The following is a 26,969-nucleotide window of genomic DNA, read 5'->3' as shown; positions in this document are numbered from 1 at the left end:
CTGCTTCTGCAGGCCCATGTGCCTCCTCTGGACTGTGGATGGGGACCCTCAGTGCAGGGGCATAGTGGGTACTTTCTACCCGCCTACCACCTGCTACTCCACCATCCTTTTATCCACCCAATACCTGAATTATGACTGTCTTGTCCTGGGTGGTGGAGTCCTTGGGTGGCACAATCAATTAAGTGCTTGACTACTAGCTGAAACGTTGGTAGTTCAAACCCACCCAGAGATGTCTTGGAAGAAAGACCTGACAATCTGCTTCTGAAAACCTCGTGGAGTGCAATTCTACTCTGCACACATGGAGTCACATGAGGTCACCATGAGTTGAAATTGACTCAGTGGCAACTGGCTCTGTTTGGCTTCGCTTGGTTCTGGGTTCTGGAGATGATGTGCCATGGCCCCTGCCCTCCAGCGTGGTGGGGAACGAATGGACGCTCACCCATGCGTCTACACATATACCCCACAGTCACTGAGGGCCAGCTGCGTGACAAACTGGGGGACAAGCGTGAACCATGCAGAGGCAGTGTGGTGGAAGAACAGGTTTTGGTTTTAGGTGACAGGCTCAAGTTCAAATCCTGCCTCAGACACCTTATGTGCTGTATGACAAGTTTTTTTTTACTTCTCAGAGCCTCAGTCTCCTCAAACGTAAAATAGGTTTGATAATTAAAAAACACCAGCATTCTTAATGAGGATAGAGCCTTACACAGTGCCTGGAACTTAGCAGGAACCAGTAAGTCATGGCTCATAGCTCCCAGCAACAGTGGGCCCAAGGAGCTCATATTTGTGACCCAATATGTCTCCCCTATAGAACAAATCAATCCTGGTGTGACAAGTGCTAAAAGAAGGCTAGATGAGGGAAAGTCAGGACAGCTGACTTACTGGGAGTGATGGGAGGGGGAGAAATCAGGGAAGACTTCCCAGAAAAGGAGGCATCTGGACTAATCTTGAAGGACTGATGGGAATTAGCACAGCTGACAAGGCTATGCCTGGAGAGAAGAGGAAGTATGTGGAGTTGGAGAACTATGAGTAGTGTGGGGTGATTGGTGTGAGGGGTAGAGGGATGGTATCCTGAGAATTGGACTGGAGGGCAGAGTTGGCAGGGGCAAACCCTGCAGCCCTGTGGCCTGGTGAAAACCTGGACCTTCTCCTGAGGCACTGGGGAGCCACAGGTGATAGTGACGAAGCAAGAGAGGGGTATGCTCAGATCTACACATTAGGAGAGGAAGCAGAGGTCCTGACCAGGGAGGAGGCAGTATCCAGGCTTTGGAGTGGGCTATGGGGTGGGGAGGTAAGTGTGGGTGGCTCTTCAAGGTAGGACCCAACCGTGCCACCTGCACTGGGCCTCTGAGGCTGGGCCAGGGCACCTAGGAGGTCCCACTTGGTGGCTCCATCATCCACAGACCTTGGGACCAGCCTCTGGTTCTGCCTTCAAGGCAAGACCACAGGCCGCCTTAGTTATTAAGTCATTAACTGGGCCTCACACGGCCTCCTCATTATGAGTAATTATGGTAAATCCACTCTGGGTATTAACAAGGAGGAGGCCCTCTCCTCTTGGCAGTTGAGCTTCTAGGACACTGGCTGGCCCTGACCTTGTGTCCTGGGAAACTGCTTGGCACCCCAGCCCTAGGTGTCTAGAGGGACAGTAACCCTGCAGCCTCACCCTCTGGCTGTGCTCAGCCCCAACCACCAGATTTGACTCTCATGTAGTACTTGGAGAGTCCACTTCCCCATTGTGTGATGCTGAGCACATGGCTTAACCTTCTGTGCCTCAGTTTCCTCATCTGTCAAGTGATATAATAGTACCAGTCTCATAGGGTTGTGTGAGGATTCAACCAGTAAATCAGTTATTGCTCAATAAATGCAAACTCTCATCATTTTTAATGCCATCATATAAAAATGGTATGGCAGGAACATCAAAGGTCCTTTAATTTCATGAAGGGGAGAGACAGTACCATCAGCATCAGCCCAAAGCTGATTCCTATGAGGTAGAGATCTGACATACCTCCTCTCTCCAACCTTTTTACCAATTCTGACACCAGCCGTCCCTCCCACGGCACTCTCTACTTCTCTGCTGGGTTCCACAAGTCATTGCAGTGGCCACACGGAACTCACAGACAATACTCATGATTATGGGGTTTATTAGAAAAGCAGCAGGTTACAATTCAGGATCAGGAATAACTCAGGACACAGCTCTTCTGCCAGGACAGCTTCTCACCTGTGCCCACAGGCAGGCCTCTCCCTGGCCCTTGGCCCCTCAGTCCCTGGGCCCCTTGGCTCCTTGGGCCTCTTAGGCCAGCCTGGCCTCTGCCCTGCTCGGGCAAGTGTTACAAAGCTCCTTAACTCCACCGATAAGTGCCCAGAGCCATCCCACTCTGCCAGTAAGCCTCCTGCTTGAAGGTGCTCAGCTTTCTTGCTCTGTGAGCTGGGAAGCCCACCATGAAGTCTCCTGGTCTGCTGCTGCCAGTTCTCAGCTGAGCTTGCCACTGCTTCTGACCATCTTGTGCTGTCTCTGGTGTTACAGCTCTCTGTCTCCTGGGTCTAGGAGGTTCTCAGCACAGGAAACCTGGATCCAAAGGACACACTCCACTCCCAGCTCTCCTTTCTGGGTGGTAGTGAGGTCCCCCATCTGCACTGGGATTGGCTCTCTTTTAAGCCTGACAGGATGGCAAAACTGACCAATCCCCTTGTTAGGGTTCTGTACACTTCATTTGCCTGGTCCCACCCCCACAAAGTGCCATGCACCTTATTTGTATTATTAGCAAGCCATCCAATCCCCTTGGTGGGCCACAAGCACCTTATTTGCATAATCTCACCGAGTCTTTTGGTGGGAGTTACAAGACCATGGCAAGAAAGGCCCTAGAACAGTCTCATCGTTATCACCATCACCAAGAGCCCTGGGAGGCCCCTGAAGGCAGGGCTCAGGTCCCTTCTTCTTCTGTCCCCTGCAAGGGGCACTCCTGAGGGCAGTCCCCCTTCTTTCTCCCCTCTTTCTTCTCAGTGCAGATGTTCTGTGGTCAGGGAGCTGTGGTCTGTGGCCTAGCCCCCTGCTGTCCTCAGAGATAAGCCTGAGATGGGGCCCCTGGGGCCTGAGGGGCTGGGGGCGGTGGTTCCTCAGGAGTCCTGGGTGAGTGCTCCCAGAGGTGGGAGGGCTCCAAGAGGCTGGTCAGCCCTCCATACATACAGCCAGCGCTCTGCCTCTCCGTCTACAGTTTTCCCCTTGACATGGCCCTATGGGAGAGCAGAGGTAGCTGGGACTTGTGGATAGGGCAGGCACAGCCTCAAGGGATCCCCTCTTCCCAAGAAAACAGGCGTGGAGCCTCTCTGCCTTCCTCTACATCTTGGGACCTGCATCTGAAAACTGGGGCCCTGGTTACAATCCCAGGACAGCTGGGCGGGGGTGCATGGGTGCTTGTACACACTTGCAGGTGAGTGGCATGGGTGTGGCCTACAAGCCTCTCAGCTCTCCCTGCCAGAGGGCTGCCTCCAGCTTTCAGGGGTTGCACACTTCACCTATCCCCGCTCTGGGCCGTGGGCTTTGTGATTTCCCCTGAGGTCCAAGCACCCAGCCCGGAGTGGGCTGCAGATGGGCAAGAGGCCCAGGCCAACAGATAGAAGGCCTGGCTGTGTGACTTAAGGAGCCTTGTCTATGTCTGAGCCTCGCCCCTGCTGTGGCTGAGTGGAGGGTGGGCTGCTCTCCCCAGGGTGAACATGGAGCATGGGAGCCCTCAGTGGAGGCAGGTAGAAGCTTGGCCATGAAGGTCGCTTAGGGGGTCTGGATGGACTGGGCAGGGTGGAGGTCACAGCAGGGCTGGGGGCTCCGTAGACGGGTGGGAGGGAAGGCTGGGCTGGGACAGGGTCACCTCGGTGGAGTGGGTACTGGGGGCCACCCAGGGTCAGATGTTGCTAATAAGTACCCTCTGTCTCCCTCCCAGGGGTCCTTTTGGACATTCAGCAGCACTTCCGGGTCAAGGACCGAGATGCCGGCCTGCTGCAGTCAGGTGAGGCCCACCTCCCCTCCTGGAGCCCAGCTTCTCACCTGCCATTGTTGGTCCACTTCTCTGAGCCTGTTTCCTTCCTTGTATAACAGGGTGAATAGCACCTGCCCCGAGGGGCTGTGGGAGATGAGCAAGCATGCAGACCAAGGGCCCAGGTGGGCCTTCATTTGGGGAGTCTAGTGAAGTGAACTCCTTAAGTTGCTCAGTTGGGCGGTGCCAGCAGAGCCCAATGACTCTTTTACATACCTGCCTCCATTGCTGTCAACCCTGGGAATCACCCCTTCAGTGATAAAGCAGAACAGTCTACCTGGTCAGCCCCAGCGTGGTTCTCAAACCTGGGGCTGGGAGTCTGAGAACCTGAGTCCTGGGCTAGACCTGGGCCTAGGGTGCCCTGCCTCCTTTCCCCCTGGAGTCCCAGCTGTCTGAGCTGCTTGCTAGGCTGTAGGGCTGCCTGAGGCAGGGCCTGAACTCTCCTGGACTGTGAGCTGAGCCCGGGCAGTGTGGTGGGTCATTAAGCAGTTAACCCAGCCTATCAGCACAGGTCACCCTTCCCTCGGTGGACTGTGTCTCCCTTGTTTCTGACCTGCCCACTACATGGCCATGCTGGCTATCCCCTCAGCAGGACCCCCCCAGGTCTGGGCAGAGACTCAGAGCCAGAGCTGGATCCCAGGCTGGGGAGGAGCCCTGGGCCTGACTCAGCCCAGCCTTGCTGTGTGACCCTGGCCTGGCCCCTGCCTGTCTCTGGGCCCCTTGGCCCTGGAGTCCCTCTGGCTATGTGGCTCCATCAGGAATGTGGGAGAAGGTTCATGGTTGGAATGCCAGTCCTGTCAGCTGCCACGAACCCCTTCCCCTGCCTGGGCTCTCCTGGGAGGGAGGGGCAGGAGCCAGCGGGCTCTGTCAAGGAACCTGCCTGACCTGTCTAGGTGGCATTCCAGTGCATACAATGCCAGGCCTCAGTGCACACACACAGCTCATAGAATGCCATAGCCTGGCCGCTGGCCTCATTTCCCAGGAGGGGTCTTTAGGGCTCAGAGGAAGGGCGTGTGATAGCCCAAGGCTCAACCCTAATAAGAAAGGATTGTCTGAGCAAGGGTTGGGCAAGTCTGTGTGGTCCAACACACCCAAGGGTGGACAGGTTGCTGCCCTGGCAGACGTCACCTCTGCCCAAGCCATAAGCCCAAGTCCGTTCCCTGCCCCCTCCACCCTTCCTGGACCTCCCTGGCTGGGCCTGAGCAAATCAGCCTGCTCAGGGCCTGGGGCCGGTCCCTCCAGCCTCCTGGGTCCTGCACACACAGTGACCAGCTCTTACAGATGGAAGCTGGACTTCAAGCCAGATCAGGGGCATGGGAGGGGGCAGGCTGCCAAACTGGTGGGGAAAATGCAGGGAGGTCAGCATCCCCAGTCCCCTCCCTCCATGGCCCTTGAGTCATTCGGGACCTGGCCTGAGCTCCATCCCCTCCTGGGATGCGGACTCAGCCAGAGCCTGTGCTCTCCATGCCTCCTCCATTCAGCACTCGCCGAGTGTGGTCAGGGCCAGCCCAGCCTTCCAGGGAGAGTGTGAGGGGCATCTGGCCCGGGGCAAGGTGTGAGGCTCTGAGTTCCCAGGTCCCTGCTGACTTTATGTCCTCAGCTGGCTTCCTGGCTCAGGAGAGAAAAGTCAGGGCACTCCCAACTCTGGCAGCCTGGCGGGAGGTAGACAAATCACCCACAGGCATTGCCTTGTTGGACTCTCCCAATAGTCCTACCAAAGAAACCAAACCAAACCAGTTGCTGCTGAGTCAATTCCAACTCACGGTGACTTCGTGTGTGTCAGAATGGAACTGTGCTCCATAGGGTTTTCAGTGGCTGACTTTTCAGAAACAGATTGCCAGGCCTTTCTTCTGGGGGGCCTCTGGGTAGACTCGAACCACCAACCTTTTGGTTGGCAGCCAAGTGCCATAATTCTACAGGCTCACTTTTATTAGGTTTACTTTCTGGATGAAAAGGCAGAGTCCAGAGTGGGGAAGTGACTTGCTTCAGGTCTCATGATGAGAGAGTAGCAGTCTGGAGGTGGAATCCAGGATCCTGCAAACACTGGCATCTTGGTGTTCTCAGGGCGGGGCCTCCGGGTCATGGTGAGGGTCTAGTGATGACCCCTCTAGTGCTTACCCCCGGCCCTTCCATACTACCTACCTCTGGCAAACCAGACAGTGGGGTGTCTCCCCAGAATGCCCTCACCCCTTTGGTCATCTGAACCAAGAAGCCAGTCCAGCTGGACCAGGATGTGACTCAGTGGGCAACCCGGCAAGTCACCTAATTGGCCTGTGCCGCAGACATCTGTCTCTTCCCCAAGCCCTGATAAGGTCAGAGCCAGGTGGAGGGCGCCAGCCCGGTGTTGGTGCTTGCCCGGATCAAAGGGCCAGGGCTGAGAGCAGAGTTGCCTGCCTATTTGTGGTCACTGGGGGCTGCTGGGCCAGGAGACAGGGTGGGGGTGGCTGAGGCTTAGGCCTGGGCCTGCCCCTGCTCTTTCCGCATGGTACCAGAGCATGAGAGTTGGCTTGGGAAGAGCCCACTTGCAGCAGCCCCCTTGCAGATTGCTGCCAGCCCTCTGGCCTGCCAGCTCAGCGCTGGCCCCTAGCTAACCAGTAGTAGCCATAGCGTAGCCTCTCTGAAAGCCCACAGCAGCACTGCAGCTCATGGGTCTTGCTGTTTTTGGCAACCAGAAGCCCCTATAGCCCTCATTTAAAGGAGCATTTGCTGTTGGACCTACTGTGCACCAGACCCTACGCTGAGCTCTGCCACAGACTCAGTCCTTGCCTCAAGTAGATTCTCTCTATTCATGGGGAGGGGACAAGTTGCCATCCATTCACCAGCCACAGACGGGGGGACTCTAGGAGCCCAGGGGAGTGGTAGTGAGTGTGCACCTGGCAGGTGGAGAAGCCTTCCTCAAGGACGGAATATTTGACTGGGGCTTTGAAGGATGAGTTAGAGTTTGCTCAGGGGAAGGACTTCCAGTCGGTTTGTCAGATTGAGAGCAGATGTGAGAAGCCTTCTTTTCCGCCTCCAAGCTGGTGGAGAAGCTGTATAAAATAAGTCAAGAAAACATATTTAAATTGATAGTTGGGCTTGAAAGCTAAAGCTAGCAGGGAAATTTCCAGGTGCCAGAAACAAAACAACTGAACTCAGAAGCTCAACTGGGAGCTGAAACTGAAGCCAAGTGATGTAGAGAGTTTGGGGCCAGATCTTAGTCTTAGAAGCTTGTTCCAATTTTTTTTTTTTAATATAAACATTTTCATCACAAAAAAATTGAAACGTATGTAAAAAGTGGAGCAAATAGTATGAGCCCCCATCTACCCATTGTCCAGATTCATCAAATTATCAATAGTCTGGCCCAGTTTCCAGGCACAGGTTCCTTTGCTCTGAGGATAGGGTAGTGGAGGCTTGGGTTCTATTGTTATATGGGTGACTCGGTTTTCACCCAGAGCCCAGGGCAAGTTCCCTGATCCCAAGTTGTGCCCTGGGTTGGTGGGCAGTTTTCTAGCAGAGTTCTGTTTCATGTTGGGTGCCTCCCTCTTGGCTTCAGCTTTATGCAGAGAACCTACTTCCAGCCCCTCCCCTGTGCAGGCCTGGCACTTCCACTCGCTGCCCATGTTGGCCTGATGTGTCCAGGGGCCCCAGCAGTGGCAAATCCAAAACTGCTCTTTAGGGAAGTCGGCATGACCCAGGGCCTGGGTGGGACACAGATGACAATTCCTGCTGAAGGCAAACTCAAGTTCAAAGTTCACAAAGCATAGGGTGATGGTTGCACAACATGGTGGAGGCAGTTAATGTCACTGAATTGTACACTTAAAGATGGTTAAAACGGTAAGTTTTTTGTTATATATGTCTTACCACCAAATAAATAAATAACAGCACACAAGGAACAGCTCCCATCTTTGAGAGGGAGAATCAGGTGGCCCAGAAAATGGGACAATTGGCTCCTGAAGAACTGTAGAGAACAGAGTCCTCTTAAAGCGACTTTAAAATTAGGTACACTTGATTTCCAAAGCTCTGAAACAAAGTGTAGAATTCATCAAACAGGAACAGCACATTATGAAAAAAGAATGGGTAGATGTTTAAAAGACCCAAATTTAAAATTCTAGAAGTGAAAACTGCCATGATGAAAATAAAAATATAATAATTAGAAGAGTTAGTGAGTAGGCTAGATGCAGCTGAAGAGAAAATGAGTGACTTAGAAGACGGATCCAAGGAAATCACCAATGCAACACAGGGATGGACAAGGACAGCATCCCATGCAGAGGGAGGAGTGAGAGCTAAGGTTGTTTGTGATACCGTCTGGCTTTAGTGACCTGTGGTTCCTCTGCTGGGCTGGAGCAGGGGGGAGAATGGATAGGGAAGAGGACGGACAATAGGTGAGGTGGGGTTGTGAAAGTCTCGAAGGCTGGGATAAGGCACCTGGGTTTTGTCTTGGGCAACGTGGTGCCAGAGAAGGTTTTGGAGCAGGGCAGGGGCTTGTAAGATGTGTACGTCAGGATGTTCACTTGGGGGCCAAGTGCGGGAATGGACAGTAGAGGAGGCTGGAAGGCAGCTCAAGGCTGGGGTCATTACAAGGAAGTGCCATGATGGGGGGTGGAGGATGGGGAGAGTGGGGATGGAGAAAGAGCCAGCTCAGACTGAAACCAGACGGCGCCTCTGCTTCCGGGCTCAGTCTCCTCTGGCCTTGCTCTCCTCCCCCTCCAGCCAGCCCAGCACCATGCTTCCACTTCAGCCCAGACTCTGTTCTGGAGGCAAAGCTGGGCAGCCCTGTGGCTATTCCCCCAGGGCCTCCTCCCAGCAGGGAGGGCCCAAGAGCCTCCCTCTTTCTGAGGCCTAGGGGGCCGTGCACAGGTTTTATACCCTGAGCCGGGTATGAAGGGGAAGGTGGTCGCCATTCTTGCCTCAGGATTGCAGGCACTGGTGGGGCCGAGTTTGTCCCAGGCTCCGCTGGTGGTTTGGCAGGCTGGGGCTGTTCCTGGTATGGCAGAGCTGGAGCGGGATCCCGCCCCGCCCACTGCAGGGATGGTGCCGACCCTGTGCGAGCAGCCTCCCTGCCCACAGGATGTGGAGGTCGACTGGCCTTCTCCAAATAACAGGCCGGCCAGAATCCAGACTTTGTAAAAATAGCCCTGGTTGAGGCGGGGGCAGAACGTAGGCTCCGAGGCCACAGTGTGGAAGCCCAGGGTCCTCCCAGCTCTGGCCTCACCCACTTCTGCTCTTGGACCACCTTGGGGGTTGAACAGGGTCACTCATGGGGTGAAGGTGCTCAGTAGCCCCATGGGGAGAGGAGTCTTGGGGCTGCCTCATAGGGCACAGAGTCCTCTGCAGAGTTTATTCTGAGCGTCAGGGTGCTGGGCCCCCTTGCAAGTCCCCAATCTGGCAGTGCCCAGGGAGAAGGCCTGCAGCCAGCAGATGACTGATGAGCCCTACTGGCACCACCGTGAGAGGTGAACAGCGTTTGAGGGAGCTTGTCCTGCTCCCTGTCTTTCAGGGGACTTCTTGCCAGCCCTGTGAGGAAGGGGCGTCACCCCCATCTCAGAGGAGGGAGTGGGGTTAGTGGCCAAGGTCGGTGGTGGGCGAGGGGCAAAGGGCTATAATCTTTGTCTGACTCCTGCCAACCTGCCCGCTGGCGGCCCTGCCCCCTTGGCCCTGGCTTTCTGCCTGTGGCTCCATTGTCCCAGACCTGTGGGCTCAGCACACGTGAGCTGAGCGAGGCTTCCCCATGCCTAAGCCACAGGATGTCCTCGTGTGAGAACTGCTGGGAAAGCCACCCCTACCGAAATCAGAGGTGAGGCAGACAGTTGGCCCAGAAAGCTCTTCCCAAACAAACAAAGGCCACGGGTTGGGAGTGGTGGGCACAGGAAGCTTCCAGCCTAGGGGCCTGGGCTGGGCTGGTCTTGATTTGCAGCACAAGTTGCCTGCCGGCCAGCTAAACCTCTGTGTTCCTACCTGGGACACGGCTCACAAGTCCAGGCCTTTGCCTGTGCTGTCCTTCTGCCAGGAACCTTTTTCTTGCTGCTACCATGGCTGTGTTCAGGGCTTCCCCCAAGCCTGTGACATCCCTGAGGGCCAGATAGGTCCTGTCTCCTGTCTGCCCCTAGCAAAGATGAATCCTGTCTCTCCCGATCGTAGACTCCCTTGTCCCTAGGAGGAAGGCACTGAGAGACAGGCAGTGGTCCACAGTGCACCTGTCTTACTATGTCATCATGGGCAAGTTCCTCCACCTCTTGGGGCCTCAGTGGTCCTAGCTGTAAAATGGGAACAGAAGGGGTGAAGCTCAGATGAGCCGAAGGCACGGCATGTAGGTGCTTTGGGCTGCTGGGACCAGTGATGGAGGTGGGGGGTGCTGCTTTGCGAGGAATCCAGCCACAGCCCTGGATGCTTCTGTCCCCCTGTGCCCCGAAGTGAGCAGGCAGAGAGCCAGGGGTCAAAAAAAGCAAGACAGGCTACCCTTCTAGATCTGATGTGGCCAGGAGGGCGAGGATGGACCAGCATGGCCAAAGTCTGGCCAAGGGCCTGGGCCACTCCCTTCAGCCCCTCTCCAGCCACCTGGGGGCTTTTCCAAGTGCTCAGCTTGGTGAGGGAGAACTGACCCTGCTGTGGCTCTCCATTGTCCTCTAGCTCAAATCCAAGCCCCGGTCCTGGTCTTTGGGGTCCCGCCTCCCTCCACAGCCTCATCTCCCACTGCTTCCTCCATGACTGTCCCCTGCTGCAGCCTGACCCTTCTCCTTACTGTCCCCAACACAGCCTGGACATTCTCTGACCTTGGAAACATCAGTTGGGACCTTCTTCCTTCCCAGCCTGACAGCCTGTAGTGTGATTTAGAGCAAGGACTCCAAAGTCAGACAAGCTGGAGTTTAAATTCTGGCTCAGCCACATACGAGCTGTGTGACATCACCTCGTTCAGCCTCTGTTTTCTGCCCCGTAACATGACGATAATAGTGAGAATTAACTGAGATAATCTGTGCTTAGGTCAAGGGCTCATCCCTGGGCCTTGCCAATAGTAAGTGCTCCGTCACTTAATCACTGCTTATTGTTAGCAATAAGCACTATGCGTCATTACCCATTGTACATTATTGCTTACAAGATTTCTTGTTTATTTTATTACGAATATTATCAGCACGGCGACCTCCTATGCATCCTTCAATCCCCACTCTGCCATCTCTGCCTCCACGAAGCCTTCCGTAACTCTCCTGGTAGGATTTAGTACTCCTTGCTGGTTCCCCCTGCGTTTTAGCCCTTTAAGCTGGGCAACCTATGGAGAGTGGCCCCTCTCCCTGGTCACACAGGTAGAACAGCTCCTACTCTGGCTTCTCTCTGCCCATTCCTCACCCAGCACAAACAGGCACTGACGGATTAGTTCTTCCTCCTCCCCCTGACATGTGTGACTCCCGATGTGACCTCAGTCTCTTTCCAGCCCATCTCCTGATCTGATCTCAGGCAAGTGCTGGGAGGCAGGCCCAGCGGGAAACATTCTCCTTTTTCCAGATATGAGGAAATATTTTCTGCCTTGACTAATTCAGACAATGGCCAGTGTTGACCGAGGCTGGCCCACTCTGGGCGGGGTGTGGTGTTCAGCACCTTACACGTGTTACCTCATCCTGTTCTCGGAGCAACCCCGGGAGCTGCTATTTTTATCTTCATTCTGCAGATGAGGAAGTTGGCCTGCTGGAGCTGGCTTCTATCGGCTCAGGAGAGTTGATTGTTAAATTTTCAGGAATTGTGTGAGCTGGTTGTTAAACACAGTCATTATTACAAACCAAATTATGTAAAATTACAAGTGAACGTAGTATGTTCAAACAAAGGTCATAAATACCCCAAAGTCATCACCTCCTAATTATTTTACCACATTTTATGATTTTTGGGGGGTTTTATGATTATCGATGTTCTGAAGGTTTTTGTCATGACGTGTTGCTGCAAATCTCTTCCCAACTCTGTCATCAGTGACATCACGTTGGTAGCTTGAAATCAGCTGTGATGGGAGTATTTACACCACAGAAATTGGCGAACACTACAAATTGGGGATTTCCCCCCTCTTTTGGAGACCCAGTTGTTAAACATGTACCGGCACACACTGGGGTTGAGGCATGGAGAGACCATAACCTGCCCCAGATCACCCAGGCAGGAAGGAACCCAGGCCATGTGTCTCTGGTGCCCGAGTTCTTACACCTTTATGCTCAGCCTGCCCGAGGTCTAGTCACGTGGAGCTGGGATTTGCAGGTTCCCCATGCCCACAGACCCACACCCAACCACCCACCCTCCTCTTGCTAGCGAAGGAGAGGGCAGTCACACTCCTCCAGCCCAGTCTAGGGGACCTCTGCTTAGCCCTCTTCCTTCTAGTTCACCTCCTTCCTCTCTTCCCTCCTCCTCTCCCTCTTTCTCTTCTCCCAGGCCCCTGCCCCTGGGGACTCAGGTCGGTGGTGGAACAGCTGAGTCCCGGCCCACATTCATTCTGGCGGTCAGAGGCCAGCCTTGTCTGCCCACCCCTGGCCTTTTTCTGGCCATCTGCCCGTCAGCTGCAGACCTGTCTTTCAGGGCAAGGGATGGGGGGTTGTCTTGCTGTGTGACCTGGGGCCTCTCCTGCCTTGCTCTGGGCCTCTTCATCACTCCTGGGACCCCCGAGGTCCTTCCCAGCTCTGATAGTGGCATCCCTGTGGAGTTCTGTAAGACTTTGCCATGCTCTTGTTCTGGAAGAACAAAACCAGGTCATGTCACTCCTCTGCTCAGCATCCTCCAGTGTTTTCCTTTCTCAGCCTCGGAAGTTACAGCCCTCACAGTGGGCCTCCAGACCTGGTCTCCTACCCCTCTCCCCTTGCCCCCTCTGCTCCAGCCACTTTGGCCTCTTTGCTGCCCCTCAAACATGTCAAACACTCTCCTGTCCCAGGGCCTTTGCACTTGCTGTTCTTGCCCCAATCTCTGCATGATTCATTTCCTCACCTCCTCCAGGTCTTTACTGAATTGTCACCTTTTTTGACCCTTCTATGTAAAATGTAACATCAGCTTTCTCTCTCCCAGCTTCCGTTTCTGCCCTTCCCCCCACCCTTAAAACTTATCACCATCGGACATACCGTGTTTTTTAGTTTTTAAAAGACAATATTGTTTGTTTCTCCTCACTAAAATGAAAGCTCCAATGAGGCTGGGCTTTTTGTCTGTTTTGTCCACTGATGCATCCCAAGCATCTAAAACTGTGTCTGGCACACTATGGGCACCCAAACAAAATGTTTCCTGAATGAAGGAATGACAGTGTTTCCAGCTGTTGGGAAAACCTTGGCAGCCACTGGGTGTGAGGGTGACTGTGATCTGGCAGGTCTGAGATCAGGGTTCCAGGCCTAGTTCTGCCCTGGTTTGCTGTGTGACCTTAGCTAGGCTTCTTTCCCTCTCTGAACCTGTTTCTCTGAGTATAATAAGGAGAGCAATGTGACCAAGTATAAGGAACACAGGAGCTAGAATCAGATAGAGGGAGTTCAGACCTTGGACAAGTCACTTTCCTCCTCTGATTCTGTCTCCCCATGTCCCCACCTGCGAGGTGGGAAGACAACCCATAACAGGCAGGGAGATTGGAAGGACGCACAAGATGCTGTGTAGTGAGTCCCTAGCACAGTGTCTGACATGTGAAAACTATTCAATAAATACATGCTTACTTTTTTTTTTTTAACATTTGATTTCATTTGTTTTTATTGTCAAATTATAGATGACAAAACGTTTGCCAGTTCAACATCTTGCACTTGTACAATTCAGTAGCACCAACGATATCAATCCTGTTGTGCAACCTGGAGGTTTACTCTTTGCATAAGTGCCCAAAGGGCTCACCGTGGACTGAGCAAGCTGTGGGCGCGCATGGAAGAGGGTGGGACTGTGGTACTGCCCTCACCAGAGAGGCCTTCCCCGCCTCCTCTGGGCTGCCCCGTCAGCCCAGGGCCCAGGCATTTGGCCTCAAGCTGGGGCGGCGTGGGCAGGTGGGCCTGGCCCCAGGGGGCCCGAGCCACCCCTCAAGCCCTCCTCCCCCGCACAGTGTTCATCTGCAGCTTTATGGTAGCCGCCCCCATCTTCGGCTACCTGGGCGACCGCTTCAACAGGAAGGTGATCCTCAGCTGCGGCATCTTCTTCTGGTCAGCAGTCACCTTCTCCAGCTCCTTCATCCCTCAGGAGGTGAGGCTCCCCCAGCTTCCCACCTGCGTCTCCTCACATCCCGTCTGCGTGTCCTAGTCCTTCCGGTGGCTGGCTGGTCTGACTGGGGGTTCCAGCCACTTTGCTCAAACCCTAGTGCCTTCCAAGTATGGTAGGATGAGGGCGTCTAGGGGTACTTTTATAAACTAGCCCTGCAGATGGGGCCATCCCCATGCTGGCCTGAACTCAGGGACTTACAGTCCTGTGCGATGGTTCTTTCTGAGCCATCCTCTGGTTTGGGGATGATGCAAGAAACAGTGGAAACAACCTGGCCTAAGAATTAGGACCCTCGGGTTCTAGTCCTGCCTCTGCCTTCACCTTGCTGTGTGACCCTAGAAGAGGCACTATACCTCTCTGGTCTTACTCAGTTTGCTTTTTTGTCTGATGACCAGCTAACTCCTTGGGTCAAAGTTCCAGGAGTGGAAACATCAGTTTGACATAAAGAAGGTGTTTCTCCTTTGACTCTGACAGACCTGGGTTTGAATATCTCAGCTCTGTTGCCTACTCAGCTTTGTGACTTAGAGAAAGTTACTTAACCTCTCTGGGCCTCAGTTTCCTTATCTGGAAAATGGGGATAATAATTCTCATCTTCAAAGGCTTATTGTGAGAAATAAGTGAGCTAATGAATGCCCAGATCCTGGAACACAGCGAATGTTCAACAAATCATTATTTCTATTTTTTTGTCTTCCAAAGCGGAGATTTGTTGCCTCATGAGGTAGTGAGTTTCCTATCATTACGAGTGTTCAAACAGAGGCTGGACAATCACATGATGGCTCCTGTAGAGGGAGATGGAGGAAAAAGAGAAGACCAGGTTCTGTCCTCAAGGAGCTTTCAGTCTGGGGGACAAAGAAGGAGACCCGGGTCCTGTTCCCCGGGAGCACCTAGGCTGGGGGCGGGAAGATTTGGCAGGAGCTTCCCACCTCATAGCCTCCAAGATGTGCAAAGTGTTGAGAGTTCTTAGTGAAGAGAGAAATCCATGGGGTCAGGGAAGGATTCCTGGAGGAGGTGGCCTTCGAGCTAGGCAGGTAGAACAGGGAGACAGCCTTTTGGTGAAGACAGGAAGGGTAGAGGAAGCAAACCCACAGATGTAGAAATGGTGGAGGGTATTGGGGGAAGGAGGAGGAGAGCATTTTGGCTGGAAAGGAGGCAAGGAGGAGGCATGGAGAGCCTTGAGTGCTGGCGACATGGCGGGGCACTTTCTCCTGAGGGCTCAGTACTGACGGAGCCCTGTAAGTGTTTGGAGACGGGCACTGGCGGGGTCAGATTTACGTGGATTACGGCGAGGTTGGAGGTAAGGACAGGGAGAAATTGGCAGGTTTGGGGGACAACTTTGCTTCATGGAACAGTTCAGAGAGGAGTTAGGCCCAGGTGAGTTCTAGCCCTAGAGGACCAGGAAGAGCCTGGCAGCCAAAAAGAGAACTGTACTAGAAGCTTCTGGGACTTCTTTGGGCCTCTTCTGCCCCGACCAGGCCTCTGGTTATCTGACTTCTGGGACTGCTTCCGGGGCTAACCCCTGAGCCCAGAACCATGATGCTAAGGCCAGCCCATCTCTGCTGTGTAGAAGGGAGGGAGGGCTGGGGAGCAAAAATGAGCAAAGACAGAGAAACCCACAGATCACCCCCAATTAGTCTGCAAATTCATTGCAATCACTAGCCGAGTCCCGCTGGGTTTTTGCCGGATCTTGGCAACATGACCTTGAAGATCACCTGGCAGAGAAAATGCCCAAGAACAGTCAAGAACACTGTGAAAAATAATGGTGAAAGGACTTGCCCTAACAGATATCAAAATGTAGTTATTCAAACTAAAATAGCAGAGGAATAGACCAAGAGATCAATGAAACAGAGTCCTCAATTCTATGGGGATTGAGTGTACGAGCAAAGTTACATCTCCAATGAACGGTTTTGGAAGAACTGATGTCCACGTGGGTTGAAAATAAAGTTTGATCTGTATGTCCAACCATACTGCAAAATGAGTGCCAGACAGGCTAACGTAAAGTAAAAAGCCAACTGTAAAAAAATCTAGAACTATAAATCAGCAAGAAAAGAGACAAATAACCCAGTAGAGAAACGGGCAAAGGATCGTGGCAGGCGATTCCAGAAGAAGACACCCAAGAGAGCCGTGAAGACACCCAAGAGAGCCATAAATGTAGGGGAGATATTGCAAAGCCTCTCGAGTCATCAGGGAAATGCAAATTAAAACAACAATGAGATACCACTTCACGCCCATCAGATTGGCAACAATTAAAAAGGCTACAATACCAAGTGTTATTAAAGCTGTGGAGAGTCAGGGACTCAGGCGCTGCCGGTGGGAGTCTAAAATTGGTAGAGCTTCTTCAGAGAGCAAAAAGGCAGGCGTTTATAAAATACTGTGCAGATCCCATAGCCCAGCATTCTACTTCGAGGCATAGACCCACAAGAGAAGCTCCAGCTCGTGGACAAGCAGTGACTCATGCAGTATCGTGATAGAAAAAAGCAGGAACAACCGAAATGACCATCGCTGGGAGACGCACAGAGAAAATGGGGTGTGTTCATACTGTGAAATTCTTGACCACAAAAGAATGAACTAGACCTACATTAACCAGCATAAATGGGTTTCCAAGAAAATAGGACTGAAGGAAAAAAGCAAGTTGTACAGAATGGCGCCATGGCTGTTCGTTTTAAGCATGCACACAGGACACTACGTGTTGTTTATTGATGCAGATGGACAAGCCAGAGAGGGGTTCCCGGCAAATGCACACTAAGGCGGGTTCCTGTGGGTGGGATGAGGGATAAACAGGATCCCCTCATAAAAGAGGCCATATCTGCCAGCTACTGTACAGAGGAAATGGTTGATGCAATCTCTCCGCTCACTTTCTCTCTCTCGAAAATATACCAAACGTGAAAAGTAAGAGAATGTTTTTCTGATTTGGGGATGGAGTAGGTCTTCTCTAAGCAAAACGTGAAATCCAGAAACCACTTAGGAAAAACCAGCAGATCTGACAGCATCAACTGAAACGAAACAAGACTTCTGTATGGTGACGCTCCCTGTAAAGAAAGTCGAAAGAAAGATAAGAGAAAATGTTGGTGCCATACACAATAAGGGGTCAATAGCCATGATATGTAAAAAGCAAATGTAAATCAATACAAACAAGCTGACAGGAGCATAGGTGACGGCTGCAGGCAGATGAGTCCCGGGCAGAGAAAAATAGGAGCTAAGGAAAGCCACGGAGATGGGGTGAGTGAGAGAGGGAAAGAGTACAGAAGTGAGCTTGGGTCAGAGATGGATGGGCAGGGCCAGGGATGCAGAGAGAGACCCAGGAGAAAGATGAGCAGATAGAGGGAAGCAGGGAGAGCCAGGGCAGGGCTGGTCGTGGGCGATGCTGGCCAGATGGGCGGTCAGGGTGGGGCCAGGGAAAGATGACCAGGCTGGGTTCTCAGGCCCTGGGCAGCTGGGGCATGGGGGAGGAGGTCCACATCAAAGGGGTAGTACCACCCGCAGCTGGCACAGCCCCACCCTTTCCAGATGAACTGGGCTTTGCCCTTTGATGTGTACATGGGGGAGGGGCCGCTGAACCCACTGGGCCACCCTGCCCACTCCTCACTCACACTGCCAGGGTCGGCCCAGCTGCCCTGCTTGGGGGCGGGGCGTAGGGTGGGGGATGACTTGAGGCTCCCAAGGTGGGTCCAGAACCCAAGGAGGAGATCTCCCAGCAGGTGTCTCCACAGTCCCAGTGCTTATGGGGACAAAGGGGCCTGTCTAGGCTGTACCTGCAGCTCTCAGCCTGAGAAAGCCCAGTCCCATCCCAACACCTGGCCAACCAGGCCCAGACAGACTCACTATACAGAGGGGAAAACTGAGGCCTACAGTGGTCTGGCGGCGTAGGCATTGCTGAACCAGGAGCTGGGCTTCGTGCTCTCCTGTTGCTCCTGGAGCCTGCACGGGGTAGGAAGCAGAGTGGTCCCCCAGCACTCCCTCCCATCCCCCACAGTATTTCTGGCTGCTGGTCCTGTCCCGCGGGCTGGTGGGCATCGGCGAGGCCAGCTACTCCACCATCGCGCCCACCATCATTGGTGACCTCTTTACCAAGAACACGCGCACGCTCATGCTGTCCGTCTTCTACTTTGCCATCCCGCTGGGCAGGTGAGAGTCAGAGACCCCAGGGTTTGGGTGAGGGTCCGGGCAAGGTCCCCTTGGACTTTTGACTATTCCCTCTCCCTAGAGTTTAGCAGGCAGGTGCCCTCAGTTAACTAAATGCGTGGGTGGTCAGCTGTGGAGACATGCCCGAACTGCTCCCTGGCCAGCTGGCTGGGTGAGGGTGGCTGGCCTGCCTTGTAGCAGACTAGTGAGCGTTACCTGCCCCAACCCCATCTCTGCTAAACCTGACCTGTGCCCTGTCTTCTCTGCAGTGGCCTGGGCTACATCACTGGCTCTAGCGTGAAGCAGGCAGCTGGAGACTGGCACTGGGCCTTGCGGGTAAGGCCTGGGTACCCTCCACACAGACCCCCAAAGCAGCCCTTGCCCAGGCCACCACCCCCCCACCCCGAGGTTCAGGGTCACCAGCCCAGGCTAGGACACAGACCTGGCTCCAAGCTTCCTGCCTGGGCTCTGAAGCCTCTGCCCTCCTAGGTTATTCTAGGTTGGAATGTCAGGGAGCCCAGGTATGAGAGGAGCCAGGCCTGCCCTGCTCTTGGGAGCCCCCGGTCTGAGGGTTGGAATCTGCTTCCCTGGAGTCCCAGGTTGAAAGGCGAAGGACTCTTCCCGTGTCAGGAAATTCCAATTCCACGGTGGCATTTCCTGCTTGGAGCCCTGGCTCTGGCTAGGGTGAGGCTGGGACAAGACCCTGTGTGGAGGCCCCGAGGGTTTGGAGCCACTTCCTGTCCTGCGGGAGGGTTTGGGGCAAGTTTGCCAAGGCCCCAGGACAGTGCAATGGGAGGAAACAGAGATCCCCAGTCTTGCGGAGGAGCGGAAGCTGAAGACAAAGTGTTTTTTCCTCAAAAGCAGGAAGTGGCCTCCGCGGAATTTCTTGATGGGGGCGAGAGGGGATGGCATGGAGAGGAACTCCCTGGCCTGTGGGCTCCCAGGCCTGGCGGGGTGGGAGCAGATCCCCCTGTTCTCAGGGCTGGTGGCAGGGCTGGTTTATTGTAACCCGGGCTGTCAAGAGCTCCCTTTTCCATCCTGAGGGAGGCCTGGGGCCTTGAAGATTCCATTCTTGACATTGGACTGGACACAGGGAAGACCCAAAGTGGCCCCTGAGCCCCTATTGCCCTGGGGCCGACATGGGCCCTTCCCAAATGTTGACCTGGTCGGTCTACTAGCTGGAAGCCTCATGCCCAGCCAGGCCCTTCCCCACAGGGTGCCCCACAGGGCAAGGAGCTGGCCTGGGGAACTTTCCTAGCCTCAGGGGCTTGGGCAGGATTGTATCTGACTCCTTGCCCTCAGAAACTCTCCTTTCTCTCCCAAGGTCATCATTACATCTGTCTGTCCATGCACCCACCTCCAACCATCCGTCCATTTTCTTTCCATTTGTCTATCTCTCCATCTATTCTCCATCCATCTATTCAATCATCTTTCCTTCCTCCTCCATCCATCTGACCACCTATCCCTCCCTTTCTCCCCTTCCCCTCAGTCCTGTCCCTAGCCTAGGCCATCCACTTTAGGCCCCCAAGCCCTTCCCTAACACCATCACCCCAGTGCTCAGCAGCCCAGCCAGGAAGGCTGGCCAGATACTAGCCCAGAAGGGGGACTCTGGGACCCCAAGAAGGTGCAGCTTGCCTGAGCACCCTTTGGTGCAGCAGAGGCAGAGTCACCTGTCCTGTGTCCTAACTTGCTCTCTGCTCTGCCAGGTGTCCCCCGTACTGGGCATGATCACAGGAACGCTCATCCTTGTCCTGGTCCCGGCCACTAGGAGAGGACATGCAGACCAGCTTGGGGGGCAGCTCAAAGCACGCACCTCATGGCTCCGGGATATGAAGGCCTTGATCCGAAAGTGAGTCCCGATGCTGAGACTAGAGGGCCCCTTGCAGGGCAGCCCACCCTGCACCCTCAGCTGGATTCCCTGCACAGAGGCCAGGGTCATTGTCCCCTCTGCCCACAGTGCTGGGAGTGACATTTGGCTGCTAGTGTTTATTCTTATAGCCCAGGGCTCCCTGCAGCCTGAGCCCTCACCCCCAGAGCCTGTAAGGGAATGGATTGGAGGCCTCTGAGCCTGGGGAAGGTGTGAGCCTGCAGGCCAGGGGAGAAGAGGCTGCCTCTTCTGGGATCCTGCCCCAGCTCAGTGCCACTGCCCCGGCCTCTCCCCAGCCGCAGCTACGTCTTCTCCTCCCTGGCCACGTCGGCTGTGTCCTTCGCCACAGGGGCCCTGGGCATGTGGATCCCACTCTACCTGTACCGCGCCCAAGTCGTGCAGAAGACGGCGGAGACATGCAGCACCCCACCCTGTGGGGCCAAGGACAGGTGAGACCAGGCCAGGTGGGCCAGTGTTGGTGCAGGACACCCGGACAGAAGAAACCCATTTTCCCTGGCCTTGCACCCCCCTAACCTGTGCCCCCTTGTCCTCTCTCTCCACAGCCTCATCTTTGGGGCCATCACCTGCTTCACGGGCTTCCTGGGTGTGGTCACAGGTGCAGGAGCCACGCGCTGGTGTCGCCTGCGGACCCAGCGGGCTGACCCACTGGTGTGTGCGGTAGGGATGCTGGGCTCTGCCATCTTCATCTGCCTGATTTTCGTGGCCGCCAAGAGCAGCATCGTGGGGGCCTATGTGAGTGCAGTGGAGGCCCACAGGGTGGGGGGACTGGGTCTGGGTCACAGGGGAGTGTCTGGAGCAGGAGATTCAGTCAGCTTGTTGGACCCTCCCTTCCCACGGGGAGGCTCTGAGCTTCCAGTCCCCTGGCTGGCTGCATGCTCTGCTCTGCCCAGGCCTGGGGCTCTGGGAACCCTCCAGGGCCAGTGGGCATGGCTTGGGGTCTGTGGCTCATTCACAATGGCTTGTCAGTATGACTGCCAGGAGATGCTAACCCCAGGGAGGGATGGAAGGCTTTGGGGGGGCTCCCTGCCAGCAGCCAGCATGCAGGGAGCAGCCTGAGGCCGGTGGTGGGTGGAGGTCCCCTGATGGTTGCTCTGGTCTCTCCTGGACAGATCTGTATCTTTGTGGGGGAGACCCTGCTGTTTTCTAACTGGGCCATCACGGCGGACATCCTCATGGTGAGTGACCAGGCCAAGGTCACCGCATGATGACACAGGCCTCTTGACCTCAGGAGAAGCAATGGGGATCAACTGGAGAGGGCAGGTGAAGAGGCAGGAGAGCTGTCCAGGCTTGTGGTGGGGGGAGGCTGGAGGGAGGAAGGCATGCTGGGAAGGTAACCCTGGAGGCCGGGAGGGCACCAGGAGATAAGAGATTTGGGTGGGGAGTGCATCAATCAAGACACAGGGCTGAGGAGGCAGAAGGGAGGAGAAGTGGGGGCTGGGTGGGGAAGATGTTGCAAGGCTCAGGTTTGTGGCTGGGAGGCTGGCAGTACCAAGCTGGCACTGAGGTGGTGCTGGCTGCCAGCGCTCCTCCCCCAGGGTCTGTGCACCACGGCCCCTGCCCCTCCCAGGCCGTCCTGGGTCCTAGCCGGCAGCCGGGGGCTGTAGACACCCGAGCCAGGCGATCTTGCCTGAGTGCCTGAGGCTGGGGCCAGGCAGACAGAAGCCGTCTTCACAGGGCCAACAATGGGCTCCAGACAAGCCAGCCAGGGACAAAGGGCCATCTGAGTGGCCAGCAGGGGCTTGTATTCCTGAGCAGGGATGGGGGCAGCCTAGGAGGAGATAGGAGGGGGACTAATGACTTGTGGAAGTCTGGGGGAGCTGGGGACAGTGGAGGGGACCTGGGCCTGTCCTCCAGGATCCTCCAAGTCAGGGTCAAGAGAGGGTGAAGAGAGTGCAGGGGACTGGAGATGGGGGGGTGGGAGGGGCTAGGGAAGGCCCTGGAGGCAGGGGGAGAAAGGACTCCTCATGAGTGGGCTGTCAGGGTGCTCCAGGTCTGGTGCTACAAAACCTGATGACCCAGGAGAGGGGCATATGCCCAGGCACTGGGGCCCCTGCTTGCTCCTCCTCTCCAGGAAGATGTGCCCCTGCTCCAGCTTCCCTGCTATATCCCCATCACCCTGGGCCGTCTTCCCCCCTCCCCGCCGCCCCCAGCCCATGGGTGGGGGTGGAGGTCTGACTCAGCTCTGCACAGGAACAGGGCTTACCCCACATCCCCATCTGAATCCAGTGCCTGCCTCCATCCCCAGGGGCACTTCCAGCCGCTGACAGGGTCTGGGTCCCAGGGAAATCATGTCCCATTTTATTAAGTGTCACATTCAAGTGACTAATTATTGCTGGAAACGGGGCCACGCCATTTCATTAGATCCAAGTCTCTTCCCCCAGCCACCAGGGTGCCCGCTGGGCGTGCTGCTCTGACTGTCCACAAAGCCGGGGCTAGGTAGGCTTGGGGGTCTCTGAACAGATGAGGCAGCTGGAGCTTGGGGGCAGGGGGCTGCCCAGGGCCACACACTGACCTGGCTCCTCTGCCACCACCCCCTTGAGTCTGACCTTGGCCTCTCAGCTCTGGAACTGCAGGCCCCTGGGGTCAGGGTTGGCTTGGTCTGATGAAGGGGGCCTGTTCTTCTGGGGTCCAGCAGCTCTTGGCATTCCTGGAGGCATTAATGGGTTAAAGAGGAGGCAGGGTCCTGCTCCCCCACCCCTTGTCCTGGTCTTAATGAAGGGGAAACCAGATGGGTCTTTAGCTTCTGGGGAGGAGAAGGCAAGCAGCCGAGAGCCAGGCTTCTAGACCGACTCAGACCTGCCATACTCCATGTGTGGTCCCTCTGGAACTTGGGCCTTTTGGGGCCTCAGTTTCCCCATGAGTTGTGACCAACCACCAAGAGCAAAGTGCAGAACCTAAGGCAGCCTGGACTCCCCATGTGGAGGGTTAGGGTGTCAGGGCAACCCCCAAATTGTTCTCCCCTAGGGGTGAGGGAGGCAAAGGTTTCCATCTCTGAAATGGGTGGCTGCAGGCGTGGGGCCTGTGATGATTCAGCATGGGGCGGGCTGAGTGGTGGTGTTGGGGGCCATCCGTGTAGAAGTGTCTAGGAGGCATCCGGGGATCTGGGTCTGGAGGCCTGGTGGTCTGGGCTGGGCTGGAGGTCAGAGATGGTGACTGAAGCTCCGAGTGGGTGAGGTCTGGCTCTGGGGAAGAGAGGGGACGATGGAGAAGAGCAGCACCCCTGGGAGTGGGCAGTGAAGGAGAGGGTGGTGAAGGGAAGGGCCCAGGACAGGGAGGTATTGAGACAAGGCAGGAGTTCCACCGACCCCAGGGACGAAGCCAGGTGGTAGGCCTGGCTGCCCTGGCCACTGACCGGCCCACCTCTTCTGCAGTATGTGGTCATCCCCACCCGCCGGGCCACCGCTGTGGCCCTGCAGAGCTTCACCTCCCACCTGCTGGGAGACGCTGGAAGCCCCTACCTCATTGGCTTTGTAAGTACCCTGGGTGGGGGGTAGGGCTGCCCTGGGGAGGGGGCAGGGGGCGCACTAGGAGAAGGCTTTGCCGTGACACCGTCCTCCCAATCCCTGCAGATCTCGGACCTGATTCGTCAGAGCACCAAGGACTCCCCGCTCTGGGAGTTCCTGAGCCTGGGCTACGCCCTCATGCTCTGCCCCTTCGTCGTGGTCCTGGGTGGCATGTTCTTCCTCGCCACTGCTCTCTTCTTCCTCAGTGACCAAGCCAAGGCTGAGCAGCAGTGAGTTGGGGCAGGGGGTGGACCTGATCCCCTGGGCCTGCTGTTTCCACTGTGACAGCCCGTCCATCCCCAGGTGGTTGGGGGATAAAGTGACTTGCTCTGGCTGGTGTAACCTGGCTGATGGGGACTGAGGGCCCTGACTCTGCCACAGACTGCTCCTCAAGCCCTCTGGTCCTTGCGAGGCTGACCCCAGCCTCAGCTTCACATCCAGCCTGTGAGTCCACGTGGCCCAGGCTGGTGGGTGGGAGGCTCCTGTGCGTGATGGTTCTAGACTTGGGTTTTTCTCTGGAGCTAATGGTTTTCAGAGCAGACCCCTGCCCCCCGCTTCCTTTTGTCTCTCATTTTCTGATTTCTTTCTCCTTTCCTCTTGACTCTCTCTCTTTCTCTCCTCTCCCCACCCCTGGGCTCTCCCATCTTCCCCTGGGGCTGACGAGGTCCCCGCCCAGAACCTCCGGTCAGCCAGCCCCCACGACGCGACGTGCCACAGCAGTGCCCGGGCCTGGCCCCTGTTGACCCGCCACCCTGACCCTCGCCCGTCTCTTCCTCAGGGTGAACCAACTGATGATGCCGTCCGCTTCCGTGAAAGTCTGAGGTGGTGAGTGCAGGCCGGGAGGCCTGTGGGGGCTGAGGACCAAGACACCCTGTGGGAGGGGACCAAAAAAGCCAACCAGTGGGCATTTAGTCGATTCCGACTCATGGTGCCTCTGTGTGTCAGGGAATCGTGCTCCACAGGGGTTTTAATGGCTGCTTTAAAAAAAAATTTTTTTTTTTCAGAAGTAGATCACCAGGCCTTTCTTCCAAGGTGCCTCTGGGTGGACTCGAACCTCCAACCTTTCAGTTGGCAGCAAGCGCCTTAACCGTTTGCACCACCCAGAGACCCCTTGTGAGAGGGGAAGGGGCCAGCATTTACGGGGAGGGGCTGTCGGAGCAGTGCTTCACCACGCCATGGGACTTGCTCTGGAACCAGGAGCAGCACCTCATGAGTCACCCCTGCCCAGGCACACACCAGCTCTGTGCTTGGTCCTTCCTCCTGAAACATTGGCCGAACGTACTGAACTAGGGGAAGGGGAGCAGGCTCCGTCTTCCAGTAAATCAGCTTCCCCTTCCTTCCTCAGAAGGGCTGAAGGCAGGGGTCAGGGTCTAGACTGGCCAGGAACTCCCTCAGAAGCACCTGGAAGAATCGATTTAGGCAGAAAACGGAAGGTCAGAAAGGAGCCTTTGTGTCCCCCTAGAGGTGCCAGGGCTGACTGGCTTTCTGACCTTCCTCAGGGCCTGGCCTCTTGGGGCTACAGCTTCCCAGCAGTGCCAAGACCCAGGGTAGCTGCTTGCCCACTCCCCTTTCCTGCCCCCAAAAGCAAGGAAAATGCAGGAGCAAAGCCCTGGAATGGTCCCTCCCAAAGGCTCTACCTTTGACCTCTGACCCTTCCACCCAGGTGCTGCTGGGACAACGAAGAACCCACGGTCCTACCTAGTCTGGAAGGTGTCCTCCAGTACCCTGGCCCATCTGGGTTGTCCCAGAGCTTTCTGGGTGACCCAAGGCTGGGCACCCACCCTCTCTGGTCTGGGACTGCAGAGTGGCCCTGGATCCGAGAAGAGGCCATGTCCTCAGTCAGCCTGGAAGGTTCCATCGGCTGGAGGCATGCAGTTGGACAGATGCCCAGCCCTGGATTGGAGCTCCAGGGTCCCTGGGGCCAAGGGAGACAACCCCTCCAAGTGGTGGGTGTAGCGGGACAGCCTGGCCTGTCGCCGGCTTATGTGATCTTGGGCAAGTCCCTGCCCTGCCTGGACCATGGGGCCAGAGGGCTGGACTTTCCCACGCAGCGTGATGGGCAAGGCGCCATCTGCAGCTTTGAAGACCCAACAGCCTCTGGACCATACAAAGAAGAGGTGGCCCGGGCCTCAGGAAGGCAGTTCAGGCTCTGAGGATCCCAAAGGGCCTGGAGTGCAGGGCCACTGCTTTGGGATGTCGGACTCAGCCTGGCGAGCAGAGCCGGGTACCCAGACCAGCCAGCTCACTCTAGAGGACAGTGGTCGTCACAGCCTGGGGCTGGCTCTCAGCCTGGCGGTCTCCCAGGTAGGGCCCATGCCAGGTCAGAGCTGGCATCACCAGGGGTGAAGACCCTGGTAACATCTATACGATGCTGCCGCACCTGGGCTCAAGGTGGCAGTCAGGCTAATCTCTGGGGGCTACCCCCCCACCTCTGCAGGGCTCCCTAGAGCACCGCTGCTGTCCATGTCTCCCCACCCCCCAGGAGCCAGGAACCCACACCCCCTCCCTGGGGCGGGCTGGGCTTTTCCAGGGGCAGCACCCAGGGGACCATTCCCAGAATTCATGGGGCAGCAGCCAGGGCTCTGGCAGCCAAAGGAAGCAGCCGTCCACCAAGCTTCCTGCTCTAGGGAAAGAGCTTGGTGGAGGTGGAGGTCCTCCCGGATGGGCCAATACCCCAGAACCACCCCAGGCACACCTCCACCCAAACATGGGCTGCTGATGCTTCCACACACTCCACTACGCCCCCTAGCAGCCAGGCCTTCATCGGCCTCTGATCACCCACACACTCATTTGCACACACCCCACCCTCATAGCTAGTGTGCTGTGGCTCCTTGGTGGAGCCCATCCTCCTGCTCTGTAATTCCTGTACACTTGCTGGAACCTAAGGGGTTTCTGTTCTGGGGCATCCCTCGTTGCCAGTAGGAGACCCCAAGGGCCGGCTTGGACAATGCTTTTCCACCCCTTAGTTACCTACCAGCTAGCCCTGGCTTCAGTGGTGTGTAAGCTAGTGGAATACCCACTTCCCACCAAGCCCTGGGGCACCCTGGGGGACCTGGCAAGGGGGTGGGGCAGGGGGTGGTATCCCCCAAGCCCAGCCTGGCCTCCACCCCCTATCCGGACCTCCGCTGGGGCCCCAGGAATGTTTTCTTGTTGTACAAGAACCAGGTCCAAGTGTTGCCTCCTCTTCCTTCCGGAAGCCAAACTGCTCCTTTATTTTTTAGAGCTGCTGATTGTGAATCTCAGCATCTAAGAGAAGCCAAATATATTCCTCTTGTAAATGAAGAA

The 26,969-nt window shown here is 55.8% G+C and overlaps 1 protein-coding gene across 3 annotated transcripts in view; it reads left to right on the top strand.

Moving 5' to 3' along the window:
- The window catches only part of SPNS2 (SPNS lysolipid transporter 2, sphingosine-1-phosphate), a 38,496-nt gene extending 11,532 nt beyond the window's left edge, over window positions 1-26,964 (top strand). Inside the window, exons 2-13 of one of the 3 annotated variants that reach the window (XR_007514013.1) lie at window positions 3,933-3,998; window positions 14,023-14,159; window positions 18,145-18,296; window positions 18,563-18,629; window positions 20,000-20,142; window positions 20,457-20,609; window positions 20,724-20,913; window positions 21,291-21,356; window positions 23,553-23,651; window positions 23,751-23,914; window positions 24,349-24,509; window positions 25,348-26,964. Coding sequence is in view for 1 of the 3 variants with exons in the window: in XM_049859770.1 (XP_049715727.1) it covers window positions 3,933-3,998; window positions 14,023-14,159; window positions 18,145-18,296; window positions 18,563-18,629; window positions 20,000-20,142; window positions 20,457-20,609; window positions 20,724-20,913; window positions 21,291-21,356; window positions 23,553-23,651; window positions 23,751-23,914; window positions 24,463-24,505 (1,280 nt within the window). In the remaining 2 variants the exon portion in view is untranslated. Of the gene's footprint in view, window positions 1-3,932; window positions 3,999-14,022; window positions 14,160-18,144; window positions 18,297-18,562; window positions 18,630-19,999; window positions 20,143-20,456; window positions 20,610-20,723; window positions 20,914-21,290; window positions 21,442-23,552; window positions 23,652-23,750; window positions 23,915-24,348; window positions 24,510-25,347 lie in introns of those variants that run through there. The other 2 variants (XM_049859770.1, XR_007514012.1) reach the window with 2 other exon arrangements.
- Window positions 26,965-26,969: the final 5 nt, after the last annotated feature.

The sequence above is a fragment of the Elephas maximus genome, chromosome 19, assembly GCF_024166365.1.
Source record: "Elephas maximus indicus isolate mEleMax1 chromosome 19, mEleMax1 primary haplotype, whole genome shotgun sequence".
In the NCBI taxonomy this organism is placed as follows: Eukaryota; Metazoa; Chordata; class Mammalia; order Proboscidea; family Elephantidae; genus Elephas; species Elephas maximus.
The sequence above is the reverse complement of the archived record's forward strand: the minus strand, read 5'-3'. Positions and strand labels throughout refer to the sequence as shown.